Raw genomic sequence first — 20,162 nt, forward strand, 5'->3', positions numbered from 1 at the left:
CCCTGTTCAGGCCCCTTTTTTGTAGGTGCACTAAAAGACCAATCTGAATGCAAGGAAGGAACATTCCAGATTATTAAGAATAAGATTATTAAGAATATTCAACACAATTATGCAAGAGAAAACGGACCAGTCTGGTAAGGCCAGGACTGCTGCAACCCGCAAGAATCACAGTGTTCTCTGGATAAGTTTGCTAAAGGAAAAGTCATACTCTGAGAGCTTTTGTTTGCCCATTCATAACACTCTTATTCAAACACATAATCCGATAAGGGGTCTCAGCACTGATTTAAGTATCTATCTTTGTCACACAAGAATTTGTTAAACACAAGGAAAGCTTAGCAAGAACACTTTGAAAGTTTCTACTATTACAGCTCCTGGAATACAATCCTCCCTCTGATCTAGAGCAGAGATCTAAAAGCAAAAGTTCAACTTCTAAATAACCAAAACCCACAAACTGAAGATTTACATTTAAAGATTTTAATATATGAAATAATCATGTTTCTCATACTTTTAAATTCATATCTAAGTTGAAAGAATAAGGTGTACTAGCAATTTCTAGACGCGGACTGATAGGACATTCAAAGCATTATTGTCCTCTTTGGAGAGAAAATCTCACCAGTTTTCCCAGGCGGAAAATCAAAAATATGTTTAAAATTAAAAAAAAAAAAAAAGGCAGACAGACCTCTCTCTGCAATGCAACCCCCTTAAAGGTGTTCAGCAAGAGCAGTATTTTCAAGGTGAGATCACCTAACAGTCCTTACCATTATTCACTGGTTAGTAGTAGACTGGTGATGAGCAATCACCTGGTACAGTTAACTAGGAGACCAGCATCAGGACTTCACTCATGTAACCATGGCTGTCTTTCCATTCATGATTTTGCTTTGAAGTTCTAAAAGTTAATTTGACAAATATCCTCCCAAAGTGAGGATGGCATCTTCAAAAATGCCTGTAAATTGAAAAAAACCCAACCCAAAACTCCACAGTACACTGGAGTACAACGAAATTCTTCCTGAGCTTCTGAAAAGTTACAGGCTATTTTGCTGGACATTCAGTTTCAACAACTTTAATACAGCATACAGTCTTGTTTTATGATGGAAAATCTTGCTTTAAATAAAATTCTGAACAGGACCTCAGGTTGCATAGGTCCTTACTCTAGAAAGGAGTGAAGGCAGGAAAAAGTGCCAAGGACTGACAATACATTTCTTAGATCTTAATTAAAAAAAAATCCTGTGATGACAAATCATCTATTCATTCTGCAGGATCAAGTAAGCTACCTCAGGTCTCCTCTACTTCAAAGTAATATAGGAGATATTTTGAATGAAAACCACCAAAGTTGCATCTGCAGAGATCATATAGCTATTCTCCCATGTTGAAAAACTGAGATTGCACTTTGAGTTACAACTTCTCTTCTGCAGGAGCAAGAAAAATGCAATTTCCAGCTAAGCTCAGTTACCCTAAATTAAAACCTAATTTTTGATGTTCAAAGAAACTATTGTTAGGATCATTTGAACAAGTAGACCTGCTGTGTCTTTACAATGCTTAGTACACACAACTATAAAGGAAATGATGGTTATTTAGAATAGAAATTTAGAATAACTCTGACTTTCTTCAACGAGGGAAAAATTAAAGCCTCTGCTTCTTAGTGATGTTAATTTTTGGTTTGCTATTATTTTACGACACTCATCCAGTCAGTGGATACTTTATTCTCAGTATTATTTTCTGATACTGAGAACTAAGAAAGCATCTTCTGATAGCAGTCATTTTAAGGTTGATTGCAAAGCCATTAACTGCCACTCATTTGCTAGGACATTTTCAACATAAATAGTGAAAAGGAAATAGATGAGAATGATCCTTAACACAAGGATTACCAAGGAAAAAGCAGAAGTTGGACATTAACACATTGATAATGGAGGGTTTCTTACCTAATACAGTGAGCTCTGCAACTTCACTTTCACGTTCTCCAACCATATTTGTTCCAACACAAACATATTTACCAGCATCATTCTTTCTTGTGTATGTGATCATGAGCTTTCCTCCTCTGATCTAGGAGAAATCAAGGATAATAAAAAATACTTTAATATGAACTAATGATTTAATAGCATGTGTTAACTTGAAAAAGATCTTATTACAGGTAATGAAAATCAACCAAGACATCAGAGATTTTCCAAATTACACAAAAATGTGGAAAAAAAATATACTATTAACGTAGTTCCCTTCTCTTACGAGAAAAGCTTGCTACTTAGTTTTACATCTGGATTTTAAAATTTCTCAGATTCATTACTCTTTTCTTCATCCTGCATAATGGAACACTGGCTGTTCAACAGCCTGTTTAATACTTGTTCACCAGAAGGACTACGATCCCTCCCTACGTACTACTTCAGTTTGATATAATCAGGTGGAGAGTAAAGATTAGCACTAGACATAAATCTCATTTTCCCATCAAGAGCTGCAATTACTTTTTCCTTGACAAGAAATACGTATATGTTATCCAACTGCTCACTGGTCATGCTCATTATTATTCATGATTTTTTTCTGCTTGTTTTGGTTTTCATTTCTAAAGGAAGCAAAGGAAATTTTTGATTCTCCAGTTCTTTGCCTTTAAATAAGTAATTTTAAAGGGTGATGAGCAGCTGGGAAAAAGCAATTAAATCCTTACTGGGAAATAACATTCTGCACTTAATTCTGAATTCAGTTTTTGGAAGATAATGGAATTCCAATAACCTCAAAATTAAAAAATATAATTTCTGTTTGTGATTCTAAATCTTATTATTTTGTTTAAAGATATATATTAAAGGCATATGACAATACTCTATTACCCTTTAGAAGTATTTATTCTCCCATTTGATTGGCAGAATGATTGAAAAAGTTTCAAAGTTCACCAAAATGTGTGTAGGTAATAAATATGTACCATGTTTGCTTTAATATATAAAAATGTTACATAATTAGATTAATTACATTTTAAGTGAACATCCACTTATGTGTCCAATCACATGAAAATCACTGAGGTTCATGGCATGGGTGGAAGTAAACAATAAATAAAAGCCACATACGAAGTCAGATGAAAGGGTCTAATGTGGTCAGTGACAAGCATGAGTGTTCTCAATATGAGGTACTTTACTCAAGTCGCCTGCAGCTAGAAATCTATCCCTGAAAATTTGACATCTTGAGCAGCGTTGGGTTCTTATTATCATTGTAAGATGTATGCACACAAAGATGACAGTCAGTTATTGAGATAAATGAATGTGCACATGTAACATAGACAGTGTTGCATACAAATTTCATTCTGTTGCCTTTGGCACTCGCTGTTTGAGAATGGAAAAGGTGTGTCCTTTATCATCCAGAAACCTAGTAATGCTGAAATTTCAAGGGGGGGTTTAGGCATGAAAAATCAAAAAATAAAAGTGACCTGTAAATATATGTTTTTAAAGGATCTGTGTGCATTTTTAGAATGCTGATTTTCTGAAATGATAAGCATGAGAATGTAGCACATTATTAAAAGGCCATCTATATTTATTCCTGTTTTACAACTCCATAAATCACAGCAGGCTTTTGATTCCAAATTAATATATGCAAGGAATTTCTAAAAAACCCCAAACAAACAGTTTTAGAAAATTTCCACATGTATTTGGGGTATTTGTATATCCAGATACAGATATGCAGAAATATATACTTTAAGTGTACTTAAATATTGAAAGCACTGGATTTAACATGGAAATTTATTTACATATCACAATTATTCATCAACTCAGCTGATGATTTCAAACAGTGATCTTCTCACATCTTAAGCTCTTAAATCTTACTGATTCTCCATACCACTTGTGCTCCTCTGTGACTTGCCACTGAAGAAAAACCATTCAGTCCATTAAAATATGACACAACCATATATTTTGAGCAAACTGTAATCTCCAGCAAAACCTATTGTAGGAATTTCTTCTAGGAATCACAAGACTCTCTTTTAAAACATAGATTAGATGGAGAGAAGCATTAAAGTAGAAACATTTAAACAACTGAAAATATCATTAAAAACCGCTTTTCTTCCAATTTTTTTGAGATTAACAAAAGGAAGTAGGGGTAGAGGAAGCATTCCCTTGTGGATATTAAGACAGACTTCCAAAGATGTGACACAGCCACTAAAAGAGGCTGAGCTTCCAAGATGGAATTTTATTGCATGTGTTTTATTTTTCCTGTGGGTTTTCCTCTGTTCATCTTCTTTGTTTGTTTGGTTTTTGTTGTTTGCCTCAGGACAAAAGAAGGGTTTAGAAGTTAAGATATAATGATGGCTATGGCACATTAAATTGTGTTGAATTACACAGTTACAATAAGATATACCACAAGTGTGTGTGGAATTACCTGTGTCTATAACTAGAGTACTTGTAGATGGCTAGAAGAAAGCACTGTTCCTCTGTTGGGTCACTATCCAAGTTTTCCATTCAATTTTAACAATTAGGCACCCTCCTAAGATCAAGCTCTTCTATTAAAAATATACAGCAAATGAAATCATAGAATCATAGGAAGTTAGGGGTTGGAAGTGACCTCAAAAGAAAGATCACTGAGTCCAACCCCCCCTGCCAGAGCAGGGTCACCCACAGCAGGTCACACAGGAACACATCCAGGTGGGCTTTGAATGTCTCCAGGGAAGGAGACTCCACAACCTCCCTGGGCAGCCTGTTCCAAATCTGTAGCTGTAACAAATCTATGTAACTTATGTGTGATGTTTGCTAGTTTTTCTCTCAATAGGAAACTCGAGAAGTACCCATGGACAGCAGATCAATGGCTTGACCTGACAAAGTCCACAAGGAAATACATGCATGGTAACTTCTGTACCAACACATGAAGAATCGCTGCTACATTTCCCTGTCTGACTAAGCTCATACTGAGTAAGTCCAGCACTATAAATTCTTTTGTGGTATTTAGGGCAGGAAACAACAAAATCATCTTGGGGGGCAGTATCTGAACTCATGCAAATTACAACTAGTTCTAGCCTGTGGATACTTAACAGCTAATTGAGGCGTTTTAAGTTGAGTGCTTCAGCTCTTCTCATCTTTGTGCGCCCACTCCAGAAGGCACCAGTTGGACTTCACAGTAACAAATTATATAATGGTTTGGGAAAACAACAGACAGTGTAACATTTCATCTCAAACCTCCGGAAGAACTGTTACCATACTGCAGGCAAAGATAAGACCTTTCTTCCTAGTAAACAAGATACACAGCCAACAGTTCTACTGCACTGCTCTGGTAAGTGGGAGAAGAATTGCTTTAGGAACTGCCAAAGCCTTAAGTCAAATTCTGAAATGACGAAAATTTATACAGAAATTTTGCTAAGGCACATCTTGACTTTCACACCTCTTCGAGATTTTGCTCTGTGCCTACCAGAAAATTTATCAGGGCTGCGCAAGTAGAGAGTACAAAAATAGCACTAAATACCAACGAGAGAAAAAGATTGTGATTAGCGGTTCAGATGATCTTCAGCTGCCTGTAACACATATGGTTTGCTCTATGTATAAGAGAATATAAGATAGCATGGTGACTTACAAAGACTTATTGAAACCTATTTTCAGTGACCTGCCTGCCTGCCCATAGTTTGCCCCTCATGAATAAACTGATCATTCAAGCAAGTCCTCTTCATTTATTTATTTAAATGATAGTTGGAGATGTTCAGACACAAAGCTCTAGGCACCCACAGAGTTAACCAGGTCCAAAATTGTAAATTATGGCCACCCAGCAGCAAAAAATGATATACAAATAATGAATCAACTCAGTCAGCAATAAATCATGTCCATAAAAACTGACCCAAGGGTTCTACAACGTAGCACCAAGTATTCAATATAGCTGTACACATACATATACTTATCTGAAGACCATGTTTTATGTATCTATGTGTATTGTGTGTGCATGGATAAATTTCTGTAAGTATAAATCCACACCCAACTGTCTGAGTTAAGAAATACTTTCATAAATGTGGGTAATTAATTTACTTCTCAAAGAAATGTGCTATGAAATATGAGAAAGAATGAACCCAAGAGATAAATGCTTTGGAAGTCCAAATACAAAGGTGACTGGCATTTTCTAACTTTTTTTTAGTTTCTAGTTTCATTCTGTTCAAGAAATGAAATCTGCTCCGTTGCAAAATAATTCTAAGGCAAATTTAAATCTGTAAGAAAATTAAATTTAGATAGCAGAATAAAACACTGACCTCTTTGTTTAGCCAGAGTTTCTATATATAATATCATAAATTTCACATATTTTACTCTCATACACTACAGCATACATAGCATCATAATTTTGTTCAAATTAAATGTGTCAGGCAGGTGATATTAACTTGTGAGACATGGTCTTTGCTTTAAAAGTGTACCATCTAATTATAAAAGATAATAAAACACTCAAAGAACAAGGTGAGTACAAGCAATATTAATTAGTAATGTTACCAATGGTAACATCGTTTGCTCCTTTCCCTCTATGTGGCCTACCTAGTATCCCAGAATGGAATAGTGCATCCATATGGCTTATCATTGCAGTACAGACTGAAAGGCATAGAATGTCAGCAATAGAAGACAACTTTGCAGTTTTCATGGAGAAGAAAAGATTAGATATTAATAGTTATTTTATTTTAAATAGTGTATCTTATTCCAAACAGTGTGTCCTGTTCTAAGCCTTGTGGATTCCATGTATTCTTCCCTACCTAACATGCTTACATTTCAGACAATAGACCAAAATGTGTTTGGAAGAGGTCTTCAACAATGATTAAAGTTTTTCTTGTTCAACTTCAAAGTTTGGACAGAGAAGACAGTTCTGCTTTTAGTTCCATTCTCTAGGACCCCAGGAAGGAACGTGCTGACTCCTCCAGATCAAAGACACAAAAAATACTATTTGAAACAAGTTTAAAACATACTTTCAAGTGCTCTTCTGTGTTGTGAATCTGTCATGTGCAAGTCAATTGCTCCCCCCTACCATACAGACCAAGCAAACAGACAAGAGGCCTGAAGGTAGACTATATAAAAGATGGTGCAAAATGCACAGGAAGCTAGATTTTGTTAAAAAGAAAGAGCATTTAAGGTAGATAAAATGACAACAGATTGAAGCTGCTGTTTCTAGCACCCCTGCCAATCTGGCCAGGATACATCAGAGTCAGAATCAGATTCGTTTGCTCATGAGACTGCCTTCCCCTCCTTTATGGCCTCATTATTATAGCTGTATCTACAAGAAGATGGGTATCTACAAAGGCTTAAGGGTTATCTGTGTCCTGAATTGTTTGGTGACTTCAGAGAGGGTTATTCAGAACTTGGCATTATCAAAAGACACCAAATATGAGAATTACCATATGCATTTGATACTACATCCAGCTACCAAGACTGAGGAAACAGCCAAGACATATGCAGAATGTCATAAATCAGCTTCAGAAAAGAAAAATCCACAACTCAGCATATCCAGTTTTCAGAAGTTTAAAATTGTAACAATCCCAAACTTACTTTCTATAAACATGGCTTTTGTTAATCATAAAGGAAGATTTAATTCAAAATAGGCTGTATTGGCTCACATTAATCAGAACTAATTTCTGAACAGAGAGCTGTGCTTATATGAAAATTTCTGAATCAGTAAAATGATTCATAAAAAAACAAAACAAGCAAACAAACAAAAAAACCAAACCCCCCCCATATTTACTATGCAGTACTTTTTTTTTTTTTTTTTTTCAGTATAAGCCAAGACCAAAATCTTTCCACAACAAAAGCAGATGATGACTACCTTCGTGGCCTTAAATCTGCTCTAGCAAAATCTCAGTTTTTGTTCACAGTGCCATTTTCTGAGCAAAGAAAGCACATTAAACTTAACTAATAGGCAACACATGAGACCATCCTATGTGTCAGTAAAAAATGTTTGGAACTAACCAATTTTTCTATAACACCCAAACAAAGCCCAACTGAGTCCTACATGGGAACTACAATGTTTCTGTGGAAATGTAAATTTAACCTCATTCATAAACCAATCCTAGATGCACTTGTGCATATACAGATTTCACTGCAGTCAGTGACAGAAATCAGAAATAAAAGTGAACTTGACCTGAACTCAGTGTTTGGTATGTCTTAATTTCTCTCCCCTTAAGCAAGTCAGATGATTTGAAGTATCTGTTACACAGGCATGCTTCTTTCAAGCATCATCACCACTGTGTTATTTACACACCTCCAAGGACTAGCTGAGATTTATTTGCCACAAAAAAATTCTCAGTATTGCAAGCATAACATCAAAAAATAATCCTAACAAACAAAAAATTGTAAAGAATTAAAAAAAAAAAAAATCCTACCTGGTAACCATAAAAGAAACAACAGAAAAATTTAGCAACCTGTTTCCAACTGCGAGTGCCTACACTGCAAAAGACAGAAGCAAGACTACTCTGCGGGGCTGTGTTGAAAAGACACCAAAAATGAAGGCAAGGATGGTTTCAGACTGGCTCTTCAGGGACCACCAGACAATACCAGGTGGGTTGATGCAGAGGGGAGTACCATGGCTGATGACTTCAAGAGGATTTCAGTTTTTAAATGTTATTCTAGGTATTGACCAATGTTGTCTTACTTTTCTAAGCTCATGTTGACAGGTTAATAGCATGGATTTAAGAGAACTCAATAGCACAGGGCATACATCATCGACTGGAAATTTCCTACATTCCTACAAGTGTCCAACAGCACAGTCCTAGCTTTCAATTTCAAAGTGCAGAAGTATGGGTAGATATAACTTCAGTAGGACTTGTACTCTATGAAAGACAATTTTCAGAGTGTGGATCTCTCACAGCCATTTTGCCAAAATATGGGATTTTTAAGGTCTTGATATAGGGTCTTCTAAAGTGAATTGTTCTGACAGTACTGAAGATATCAAGAGCTTTGAGGCAGATGTTCATAGGTCTTCTATAATGAGCTCCCACAAGAATTTGAGGGCCTTTAACATTCAAAACCAAGGCTCTCATAAACTCAAAAGTACAACAAAAAGAACAACAAAATCATCACACTCTGAGGTGAGAGAATAGAAACAAAGAAGAATTACTCAAATCTTTTGTCTTGGCATGGATCTGTGCAGTAATCACTATTTTCAGCTTTGGCTTTGATCATCCAGTGATCTTCTGAGGTGCAGCAGATTTGGCTCAGACTCCCACTTGCCTCAAGTAGAGGACACATCTCCTCAGATGTAAATTACAGGCTCCTGGATCATTCCTGTGACCATTGCACTTCCTGTACTTGATTGCCTGTGAAAGCTTTCCTCCCTGCAAGCTGGCTCAGCAGCTTCTCCAGGGAAGAAGGAATTTCTGTCTTCCTCTGGGAGGGAATCTGAGCCCTTTATGGCATAGAATACAAACTGAGAACCAAACTAGAATAAAATTTCTCACAGGTGGCAAAAATACAGTGCATTCTTTCATACATTTCCAAGTTGGTATTTAAATTTAAAGTTTAAGATAGATTTGACTTCTCATTCAAAATATTTTCTTTCAAAACTTTAGCATCAAGTTTACTTCAGAAGTGCTCACTCTACCAACTAAACACTATAAATACACAAATATTTTGCAAAACATAACCTTGAAAAAAACTTTTCTAAAATAGCTTTAAAATTACTGACTCTCTGGCTTTTGACCAAGATGACAAGTTAAGGAAATAAGATCACACTTCAAAAAAGCATATAAACCCATTTATCTCTAAGACTAAATGTAGTAGAACTCTAACTTCTATACCAAGACTATGCAGGACATACAAAGTTGTGAAAGGACTGAACATTTCATTTAATTTGTGCAACATAGTCAAAAAACGAAACACACATCCCACGTGGTTCATTCTTCACGAACAATTAAACACAACATTCATCTATCACTCTGCCACATTTCCCTGTTCCATCAGTGATAACTGCAGCTTTTGTGAGTGCAGCACATGGAAATCATAAATCACAAATCCCTTGTATTTTTGGTTGTCTGTGCACAAGCTTTGGGCTACAGGACAGGTAAAAAACAGGGAACCACAAGCAAATCTGTGACTTTCATTTTTATTGAAGGAGCACTGAAAAGCCACAGGGCTAGACATTAGAACTACAGACAAGGTCCCTGCAAGATAAAAAATTTTAACTTACAAAGAACAAGGAGGCGAATGCATGCACAGAATAGTAAAGATCAAATCCCCCATTTCCCCACCCACAGATCAGCCCAGTGTCATTCTTTTTGGTTTTTTTTTTTCCCCAACTCTAGATACTCCAAACAAATCCAACAGGCAGGGAAGGTCCTGCAGATCTCAGTCTGTTCACAAATGTTCAGGCCTCTGTTTCCACAGAAAACTATTCTATATAAGCTGATCTTTAGCAATGGACTGTGAAGCCAGGAGGTACTTGGAGTCTCTGTTACTCTTAAAATAAACCAGCACAGGTTGCAACCGAGCAGAACAAAACATATAGTTCCCATTCTTTATATACATCAGGATCTTTGCTCCCTGATGCTCATGTTTCCCATCACCACCCTTTAACTATTGTATGATCTGAGAGTTGGGGGCTATTGCTAGGCTCTCCACTGAGAGACACACCTCAGTGTCAGCAGGAACATGCTGCCTACCACTTCTGCTGTTCCCACTCAGCCCTTGCCTTTGGAGCAGTGAGTGAACTGCTTATTGCCCAATGTGTAAAATGGAAGTGGTTGGAGCATGAATAGCCCAGGAGAATACAGAGAGTGAAGCCTGAAGAATAGCTCCTCTCCCCTTGTCTCCTCTGCTCACGGCTGGGGGCTGCCAGAGCTATTCAGGGGGGCTTTGAAGCCCTGCTGGGATAATTGCTTCCTTTTCAGTAGTTTCTTGCTGTTCCTCTCAGATGTTAGGGTGGGTTTAAACTCCTGGCACAGATTTTGTTGTTGTTAAAGGGCATTGTAAACTGCACCAATGGAAAAGGTGGAGAGAGAAAAAAAGTGGCTGGAAGCAAGGAGAAACTGTTCCGGGCACTGTACATATCAGCTGCTTGACTTTTTCCATTTGTATTTACAAAGTAAAGGTAAACAAAATAGAAACTATGGAAATCATGGTCTCCTGTTCATGGCAGTTTGCTATTGGTGGAATGGGACTGCAAAAAAGGCAGAGAAATTGAAGTTACTCAGCACTATCATTTCCCCTGATGTTCTTGAGGCTGCATGCCTCATCTTTGACATCATCTGTAGGAACAGTGGAAAAAACCCACCACATAATAAATAGGAATATATATTTACATATAGCTAACAACGTTATCTGATCAGATTTAAGTTCCTTTGGAATGAATTACCTTTTTATGTCAGCAAAAAGGAAGTTAAAAACACCAATTGCATTCCCATCTCCCTTAAACCATAGAAACAGCCAAACTACACTTCCAAAACAAAAGCAAACCCAGTTGTTCAGTCTAAAGTAAGCACTTTTAAAGACATGACTGTTTATTTGCCTAGGACTTAGCATGACAAACAGAAAAGAAGATACACTTCTGTATTTAAAAAGACTCATCCACCTAACATTCTGGTCAAATTTTTCAAAAGTAGATGGTAAAAGTTAGGAACCCTTGGCCACTGGTAGGGTCAGCTGTAGTCAACACTGAAGACTATCAGATGGACATACTGACATGGCCAGCTAGCTGAGTCTGAAATTCTGCTTTCAGAATCTGTTCCTGAATGCAGATCACCAAAAGGTGCTGCCTGTAGCCCATAGAATGCAAAATTCCCTAGGCTCCATCCTCACTGATTAGGGACCACTTCCAAATGGGATGAGTAAAAGTTGCTCTGAGCTGGACCACTCCTGAGACACTCTGTGAATCCAGTCAGCACCCCAAATACATAAAAATATTATTTAAAAAAATATTTATGAATGGCATTTTTCTGCAAATCTTTCCTTTGCTAACTTGCTTCTCATGCTGATGAACCTCAAGGATAAGTAAGGAAAATGCTGCAAAAGCACTCAATGAAAATTGCTGGGGAAAGTTGACATATGAGAACAGACATGGAAGACAGTATTTAAAGGACTGTCTTGATTACAGCTACAAAAACTGAAGACCTTATGAATAAGCTTCCTTTGTCTTCTTCCTAGTTTTCAAACACATACAATAACAGGATCTACTACTACTGCAATATATAAACAAAATTAACTACCCTGGTATCCACACTAGAGTACACTCTTCCAGAAAATTTTGCTAAGAGAGAATTTACCTCAGATGAAATGTTTATTCCAACACAGATCCACTGGTTTCACTTACTTATGTACAGAAAAGGTAAAGAAATGACACTTGCTACCCTTGCAAATTCACATTAAATGGACAACTAATACTGCAGTTTTCAAACCCCAAATAAACACAAAGAAATTGTGGCAAAGTTCTAATAATACTGAAGCATTGTAAGCATAAAAACAGTTCAGATGAGTTGAGATGAGTTCATCAACTATGCACTTTATTTTGCATTATACTATGAGACATTATATTTCAATGTACTTCATACAGAGTTTTTCTAATACAGCTATATTGTTGACTTTTTTTAAAAAGCAAATAAAACCAAATTCTACCAAAATGACCACAGAAGTAATCATCCTGATGATTCTGTTTCAAATAGCTCCCTATGACACACATGACAAAAGTGCCATAAAATCATAAAAGTTTTGTCCTGTGAAGAGATCCACTTTCAGTGGATTGCAATGAAATACTACATATTTTCCCTGGACCTGACATTAGTCAAGAAATGTTCGGTAGGATACCATATTAATATTTCTACTATATCTAAAAAAAATGCTTAAATGTTCTTAAATTTCTGAATACAGAAGTTCTGGAAAATCCTATTATATTAAAACTTTCATTCAAGACTGGTAAGAACTAAAGCATAAATACTGCTCTATGGGTATTAATACTACTCTTTTGAACACCCATGCAAGGAACAAGGTGAAATGCAGGCCATTCTATACAGAGAAGATTAAAATAATATATTTGCTGTATCTAGACTTGTTTTTTATAATGTGTTATATTTTGATCCAGGCTCATCCTGCACACAGAGAAACTGAAATATAACCTAGTAAACTATGTGCTACTTGGGATTAAAAGTAATCTACTTCATTACCAGAAATAAAAATTGCATTGGCATTCTCCACTGCACCTGAAGAAATAGGTCATCTTTACCTTACAGAACTTTTCAAAATTAGCTACTGTCAATTCTTCAATAAGAATACATGGAAATAACTTGAAGCAATATAGGAGAGACTATAAAACTGATTTTGGTTTCTATTCCTTGCCTTATTTCATGAACGCAGAAGTGACAGCCATTAGCAGTATCCAGAAGTAGATCTGATCTATGTTTTTTATCAGAGTACAGTCTTGGGGGAAAAAATAATGAACACTATTCAGAGCACACTTATAGGGTACAATGGATTAAAATATTTAGAAAATCCATGCCAACAGATTTCTCTTATGAAAAGAGTTCCCTTGACCAGGTATCAGTCCCACCGACATGAACAGTATTTGCAAAGATAATTTTCTGGGTGAACAAACCAAAACCCATCTTAATTATAACTAGTTAATTATCTAACACTGTACCTTAGTAAGACAAATAAACACAGTATCTTTAACCTGTCAGTAGCTAGAATTTATCCTGCAATGCCAGAACTTTTTTCTGTCATCACACACTCTTGCCTCTGTGCAGCTACGTAGTACTTTAAGCAACAGTTCAGATATGAATCTGCCCATTTTCAAAGAAAATGCTTCCTCATCTTTTTTCCTTTTGCTATAGCCATATAGTTATCTTAACAATTTTAAAAAAACATAAATAAAGCTATAAGTTTTAAAATTTCAAGTCTAATTTATCAGAAAGTTAGGAAAAAACAGAATTGATTCCCCCAAAATCATCAAAACATACACCAATGTGAACACAGTGAGAGACTGAGGTTTCTGTTTAAGTTATATGAAACACTGACAAAGGCTCCAAATGAACAGGTATTTTGAACATCACAAGCTGTAATGATGTGTTAACCCTGGTGACAGTCAGAACAGAAAGGTCAAAGGTTCAGCTGGCATCCCTGGGGGTGATCATTCAAGGTGAATTTGAGACTCATTGACAGAGGAGCACTGTAAAACTGACGCTGCAATCTAAGAAACATATATGTTAAAAAGATGAAGAACTGCCTTTTTCTTGAACTTTACAGAGCAGTAAAAGAAATGGCCTTTTGTTAAGATGGTTAATGTAAGGACAACACAGTTTGTGACCAGCTGAAATCCTAAACGCAAACATTTTCTGAGGTTACCCTCTATTTTTGAATCAGCAGGCTTACAAGTTTGGTTATTCTGGTTGTTCCAGATATCCTTAATCTTGCAAACTTTAAAATCTATTTCCCCATGTCCTACTTAAAATGCCCATATTACTAAGCTTAAGGTTTCTCCTCCTACTGAAAAAACCTGTTACAGCAATCAACATTTGTTAGCTTCAAGAATAACAGATTCAACAGATGACCTCTTATACCACTGAGGCCTTTGATTTTGTATGACAAAAGTGAAGCAACAGCTTTCACTTCCAGTTGGGTAATTCTTAATATTAACGAATTACAAATACAAAAGAGACTGCTAAGTCATATAACAAGGACATTTTCTTAACAGAAAGTCTTCGTAAGACAAAACTAAGAATGAATAAAACTCCATAAAAATCCAGCTGGCAAAAGGAAAATAACGTAACATCAAACAAGCCAATAACAATAAAAAATGAAGCAGTAACAGAAACAGCAGCATAAAGATGAAGACTGTCAATTCATTTAGCACTTCAAGAAGGGGCCCTCTTCTTTGCTATAATTATACTATATACTTGCTTGGAAAGGCTGAAGTATCAGATTCACTGTAGACAATGGTAATATTCACACTGACTTAAGTAATGTCAGAATTTAACACTGAGAGTTCATGATGTGAACAAAGTATATTTTACCAAAATATACTAACCATAGCCATTGCGAATACAAATTTCTCAGGAGTTATAATCATATAAAGTATATACAATAAAGACATTCCTAGCTTACTAATAAACTTTTGAAATCCTTGAATACAGGGGTCAGTAATTTCACAGGTTCCAGGACACTTCAGCATATAACTTGAACAGTAAAGAAATGTTTTCTTTCAAATAAAAAAAAAATCACAAAATATTTGTAGCTGTGCTAAATCCTGGGTGTTGCACAATCACCAATACCTAGAGTGGAGCATAGCCTGAGTATGTAAGTGAGAATATTATTCCATTGTTTTGTCTACAAAAAAGCCTATTCATTATTTAGAATGTAATAATACTTTACAATTCAGCAAAGTGGCACACCACAGTTTTGTTGAAATAGTGTCAGGCTGCTTTACATGTATGAATGAATTCAGTCCCAAGACTCATGAAATGCTGAATAAGAAGCACTTATCAACTTCAAGGCTTGCCCAGAATCACATAGAAAGGTTGCAGCAGCCAAGCAATCTGCTTTGCTTAGCTTGCAGACTTTCTACCTCAAGGCAATCTTTACTGGACAATAATTTTCTCTGTAAATGTTTTGCAGTTCACTTTTAAAAACTGTGTTGCAATGACTGTACCGTCGCATGGTAAAAGCAGGTCACCTTTAATTCTGTTCAGTACACAGCTCTACCAGGGAGTACTTGTTCCTGGAATACCTACCAGGAAGCATAAAATAGCTTCAATTGGATACCTGCAGCTTCTGTGGTAACACTTTACCCTGAACAAGCAATTTTTTTCCAACTTGATTTGCACCAGGTCTTACCACAGAGAAATGTTTAAACTGAAAGCAGAGTTAAAACTAGTCCTAAAAGACAAATTATTTCACTTCTGCAGAGTCTGAAGTTTCTACCACAGTGGAGGGAAGCCTCTCAACATCGTTCGCTATCAAACACTTGGCATTCTGAATACAGAGACACTTGGAAAAGCAACGATTGAGCCATAATAATTTTATTCAGGGATCCAAACTTCACATTTTGTGTGGGAAAGCAAAGCTACTTAGCCATACATCTCTACGGCTAGCTTCAAAATTAAATATATTCCACGTAGCACTACAAATATTTCAAGATCTACACCAGGAGAGCATCTTCCCTGGAAAGTTTGTGAATTTTATTCTCTCCTAAACATATAGGTAGAAGAACTTACTCACTTTTCCCCTCCTATCTCTGTGTAATTTATTCTTTCCCATGCAGCCAGAACCAGGAGGGCTAGGAGAAGTAAGTACACAACTGACAACAGCAGCAAAGAGCAAAAGGAAAGCTCTTGAGTTAGAAGCAAATGAGCATAATTAGATCCAAATAGAACCAACCACCCACACTTCCATGGTAAATAAAAGACAAATATTTATGTGACTGTGTGCCAAATAGATACTTCTTAGATAATCATTTTTCAATAGAAATAAAAGATCAATTAACTGCTCAATGCAGCATGAGCATTACTGTGAATTGTTATAGCTAGGGAACCAAAGTAGCTTGTTTTCCTTTTAAGGAGAGCAATCATAAAAAGGCAGACTTGGTCTTGTATAATATTACACAGGAGTCTGGAATAACACCCTGCAATGTGTATGTTAGTCCCACACTACTGCACATGGTGAATATCTGAGCTTGGCAGTAAGTAATTGTTGAGTATATTATTACCTGGAGAGAGAGAAGTACTCTGTTGGGTCGAGGAAACGCAAGAACTGAAAATTATTATTTTTGAAGTGCTGTGATTTGGACTAGGCTTTTCATATAACCAGAAGCATCACAGGAAACTCAGTAAGGCAAAACTATCCAAACAAAGTGAAATAAGCAAAAATGAAGTTGACAGAACTTTCAAAAAGTAGACCAAAAAATCAAAGCAAACCAAATGAGAAGCTCTAATCACTTACATCTGTTCATGGCTCCAAAAATGGGCCCTGTTCTCTACTATTTTTATTCTACATTTTTCTTTTGATTATGAGAACATAATATGTGCAAACTCAGCACACAGATTGTTGAGGTTTTATTAAACATGCTTTTAGAGTTAGTGTCATTTTTACTTTACAAAACTAATTCCTAAAGAAAGCATGATACACAATAAAGGCTTAGTTAGCAGTTATCCGATATTTAGATTTTAAGTGACAACATGTGGCTGCTGTGGTGTGCAAGGAGCTAGGAATATCAAAAATGCCAAGAACAATCAAGTCTATAAAGTCCACTGGAGACTTTCAAGAAGAAAAATGTACTTTTGTTTTTTTTTCCCCTTCCCTCCAAATGGAGAGGGTTTCAGTGTTTGGAAAATAGCAGAGTGAGGAGGTGGGTTGCTTCACTTCACCAATTCAGACTTGACACATACAATACACTGATTTCTGAAGGATATTTGTGTGTTACAAATTCTTTCATCCTTTACTAATGGAAATATGTCTGTACACAAGTATAGAGCAAACTCATATTCAGTGAAAATAAAGTAAAATCCTCAAAGGTCTAGAAGTCTGCATGAAAGAACACTGGAATGCAGAAAATTTTTAGTGCTTTTTTGTACTTTTGATCTGTCGGGATTCCAAGTCCCACATCCAATAGACTGAATACTCTGAACTTGTTTTCTGCCTGTACACAGTGTGCACACTTCCCAATCTGAGTCCTAAAGTTTGGTGTGTCAGATTCATAAAAGGCATTAAAATATGAATCTTCAAATATTGCTTTGTTTCTCATTGCTTTTGCTCATGATGAGGAAACTGAACAAGGAACACAGCACAGCAGTCCCTAGAGTGGAGAACAGTGTTTCTGGAAAGGGATTTTTAACTTACAGGAGGATTTCCACACTCTACATGTAGGCTTTCCACACAGATGATGAAGGGAGAGAAGAATTAACTTTCTAAATCCAATCTTCCTTTTTACTGTGCGTAATATAAGCAAAGGCTCCTTTCCTGACTGCTTAAAAAAACTAACCAAACAAAAATGTTTCTTTTTCATTAAGAGAATAAAATGAATGAAGAAATAATTTCCCTCCCACATCCTTTCTTCATTTCCCTTACCCATCCCAAAAAAACCCCAACAACCAGACTCTCAGCCAAACAAAACAAAGAATTTACTTTCTCAGCATAATAAATCACCTTTGTTCCTAACTATTCAAATCATGAAGTCCTACATGCTCTGGATAGCTCAAGTAAACTCATTTGAGATAACAACCACCTGTTTTCATTAATTATTTTTTAAGGAAAAGCTTCCCAGACTCCATTTCTTTAATTTCATATGGTCCCAGAGGTTCATAACTCTCAATAACTCAATTTAACAAGAAAATCCTGATAGTCTAATGCCTACGTCTGTCAAAGTCTCAAAACTCAGATATCTAACACGTACTCTAGTTGCTGCAGGCATTTATTTTCTTTTAGTATCTAGGTCATCAGTTCATGATTAGGGGCAAAAGAAATCCATGAAGAATTTTGACTAAGTGACAGGCTTTCAAATTCCTTTAAGCCCACAGTGAATCTGCAAAAGAACTTCATTCTTCTTCACTTTACCTTTCTATTCAGAAGTAGAAATCAGTGTAAAATAAAGCTCAGCATAGAAAAATACATAATACTTCACATTAAAAGAGTATTTTTCACTACTGCTGGGTACAACAATACCAAGAACACACGGTTACACATGTCTAATGCCTAACATTTTAAGTGGTGAGAAAACAAAATAGCTGAAGAAATGATGCCAAGGAACCGATGCAAAGGATCATTTTTGAAAGTTGCGAGAAAAAATCAGAAGAAACAGATATTCTTGGGTATAGAAACAATATGACCAGCAATAACTTGGCTTTAAATGCCAGCAATTAAATCACCATAATAAGTGTTTTCATGTAATATTGAATTATGATGAATTTTAATCCCATACATCTCATAACCCTTAAACAGTAGATTCCACTATTACTAGGGATGCCCTTGGAAACTCAGATCCGTTTGTTTCTAGATGCAAAACCTAGTCTCTGTGATAGCCATCACAAGCCTACAGAATCTGGTGCCCTCCCCACCGATGTTCACAGCTGTTTGACACTCAGTCACCTTTCTGCCCTCTGTCATGACGTTCTTTCCCTTTTCACTAATTGCATAGATCAATATTATCCAGAGATGTCAACTGAAAAGAAACATCACATCAGCTGGGACCAACGCATGGTTCATCCCGTCCTACGCTTTATCCAGCAACCTTGCATAGAAAATTCAGAGTTAATATGAGCCATTTAAACCAATTAGAACACTATCAGCCATTGAGCATGTCTCAAGACCTTTAGACTAACGGGTTTTTTCTTCACCATTTTTTTGCAACATACATCACACTAATGGAGAAAGCATCTTGTTCCCCCAAAGAATTATTCAGGATAGCTGAATGTGTGAGTACCGAGAAGGAAGGGAATGTCCACATGGGTGTTTTCAGGCCATTTGCTTTGGCTTGGTACGTGGAGACCTTAAGCCAAGGCAAGCTCATTTTGCCCTTACCCTCAGCACAACAGAAGCTGTGTGGCCCTATTAGTACAATACCGTGCTGGAGTGATCCAGCCTGTCTCCCAGCACGGCTTGTTAGCTCAGGCTCGGCGCCACATTAACCGCTGCCATATGGCTTCTGGTCGAGTCAAAGAGTGAACCAAATGAGATCACATCTGCCTGACAAAACCTGAGTAGCTATGTTCTTTAAAATGGCAAACCTGCAAAAAGCTGCCAGGAGAGAAGCTTGTAACAGGTTCGGATTTTTGAACCGCATTTACTTCAGAGCCCGGAGAAATTCAAGCCCTCGCTATTAAAAGCTGTGGTCAGGCTTGGAAGCTGCTCGTGGATGTGTTAGAGATTAAAAGTTTTGTCTCAAAGAGCTGAGTCTGAAAAATGGTGCGAGCATGGTAAGACTCCAGATAACATGGAATAAGAGAAGGAGGAAAATAAATAATTTAAAAAAAAGTATGCTCAATGTTTTATCTTCTTTCTGTTAGCTCAGGCTATTAATTTTTTAAAGCCTTCCAAGATGAGCAGGGTCCTCTGTTGAAGAAGATGATGTGTTTTAGGGATCAGCCAAAAAATCCACAATATACAAAACGATGTGACAAATGCTAACCCAGGATTAAGCTGCCACTGAAAAGAGATACGTGGTACAAAAAAAAAAAAAAAAAAAAAAAAAAAAAAAAAAGAGACACGGGAAGCAGGCGCACAGAAGATGATACTCTGTTAACTCTTTGAACACAGAAAGAGTGGCTGTGCAGATGTGGA

The 20,162-nt window shown here is 36.5% G+C and overlaps 1 protein-coding gene across 8 annotated transcripts in view; it reads right to left on the minus strand.

Annotated features, from left to right (window-relative positions):
* Positions 1-20,162, minus strand: part of ROBO1 (roundabout guidance receptor 1) — a 685,371-nt gene that overhangs the window by 80,428 nt on the left and 584,781 nt on the right. For all 8 annotated transcript variants that reach the window (XM_071755931.1, XM_071755956.1, XM_071755941.1 and 5 more), the window contains one exon: positions 1,920-2,040. In XM_071755931.1, the coding sequence (XP_071612032.1) occupies positions 1,920-2,040 (121 nt within the window). The remainder of the gene's footprint in view (positions 1-1,919; positions 2,041-20,162) is intronic.

This window comes from Heliangelus exortis, chromosome 1 (genome assembly GCF_036169615.1).
Source record: "Heliangelus exortis chromosome 1, bHelExo1.hap1, whole genome shotgun sequence".
NCBI classification, from domain to species: domain Eukaryota; kingdom Metazoa; phylum Chordata; class Aves; order Apodiformes; family Trochilidae; genus Heliangelus; species Heliangelus exortis.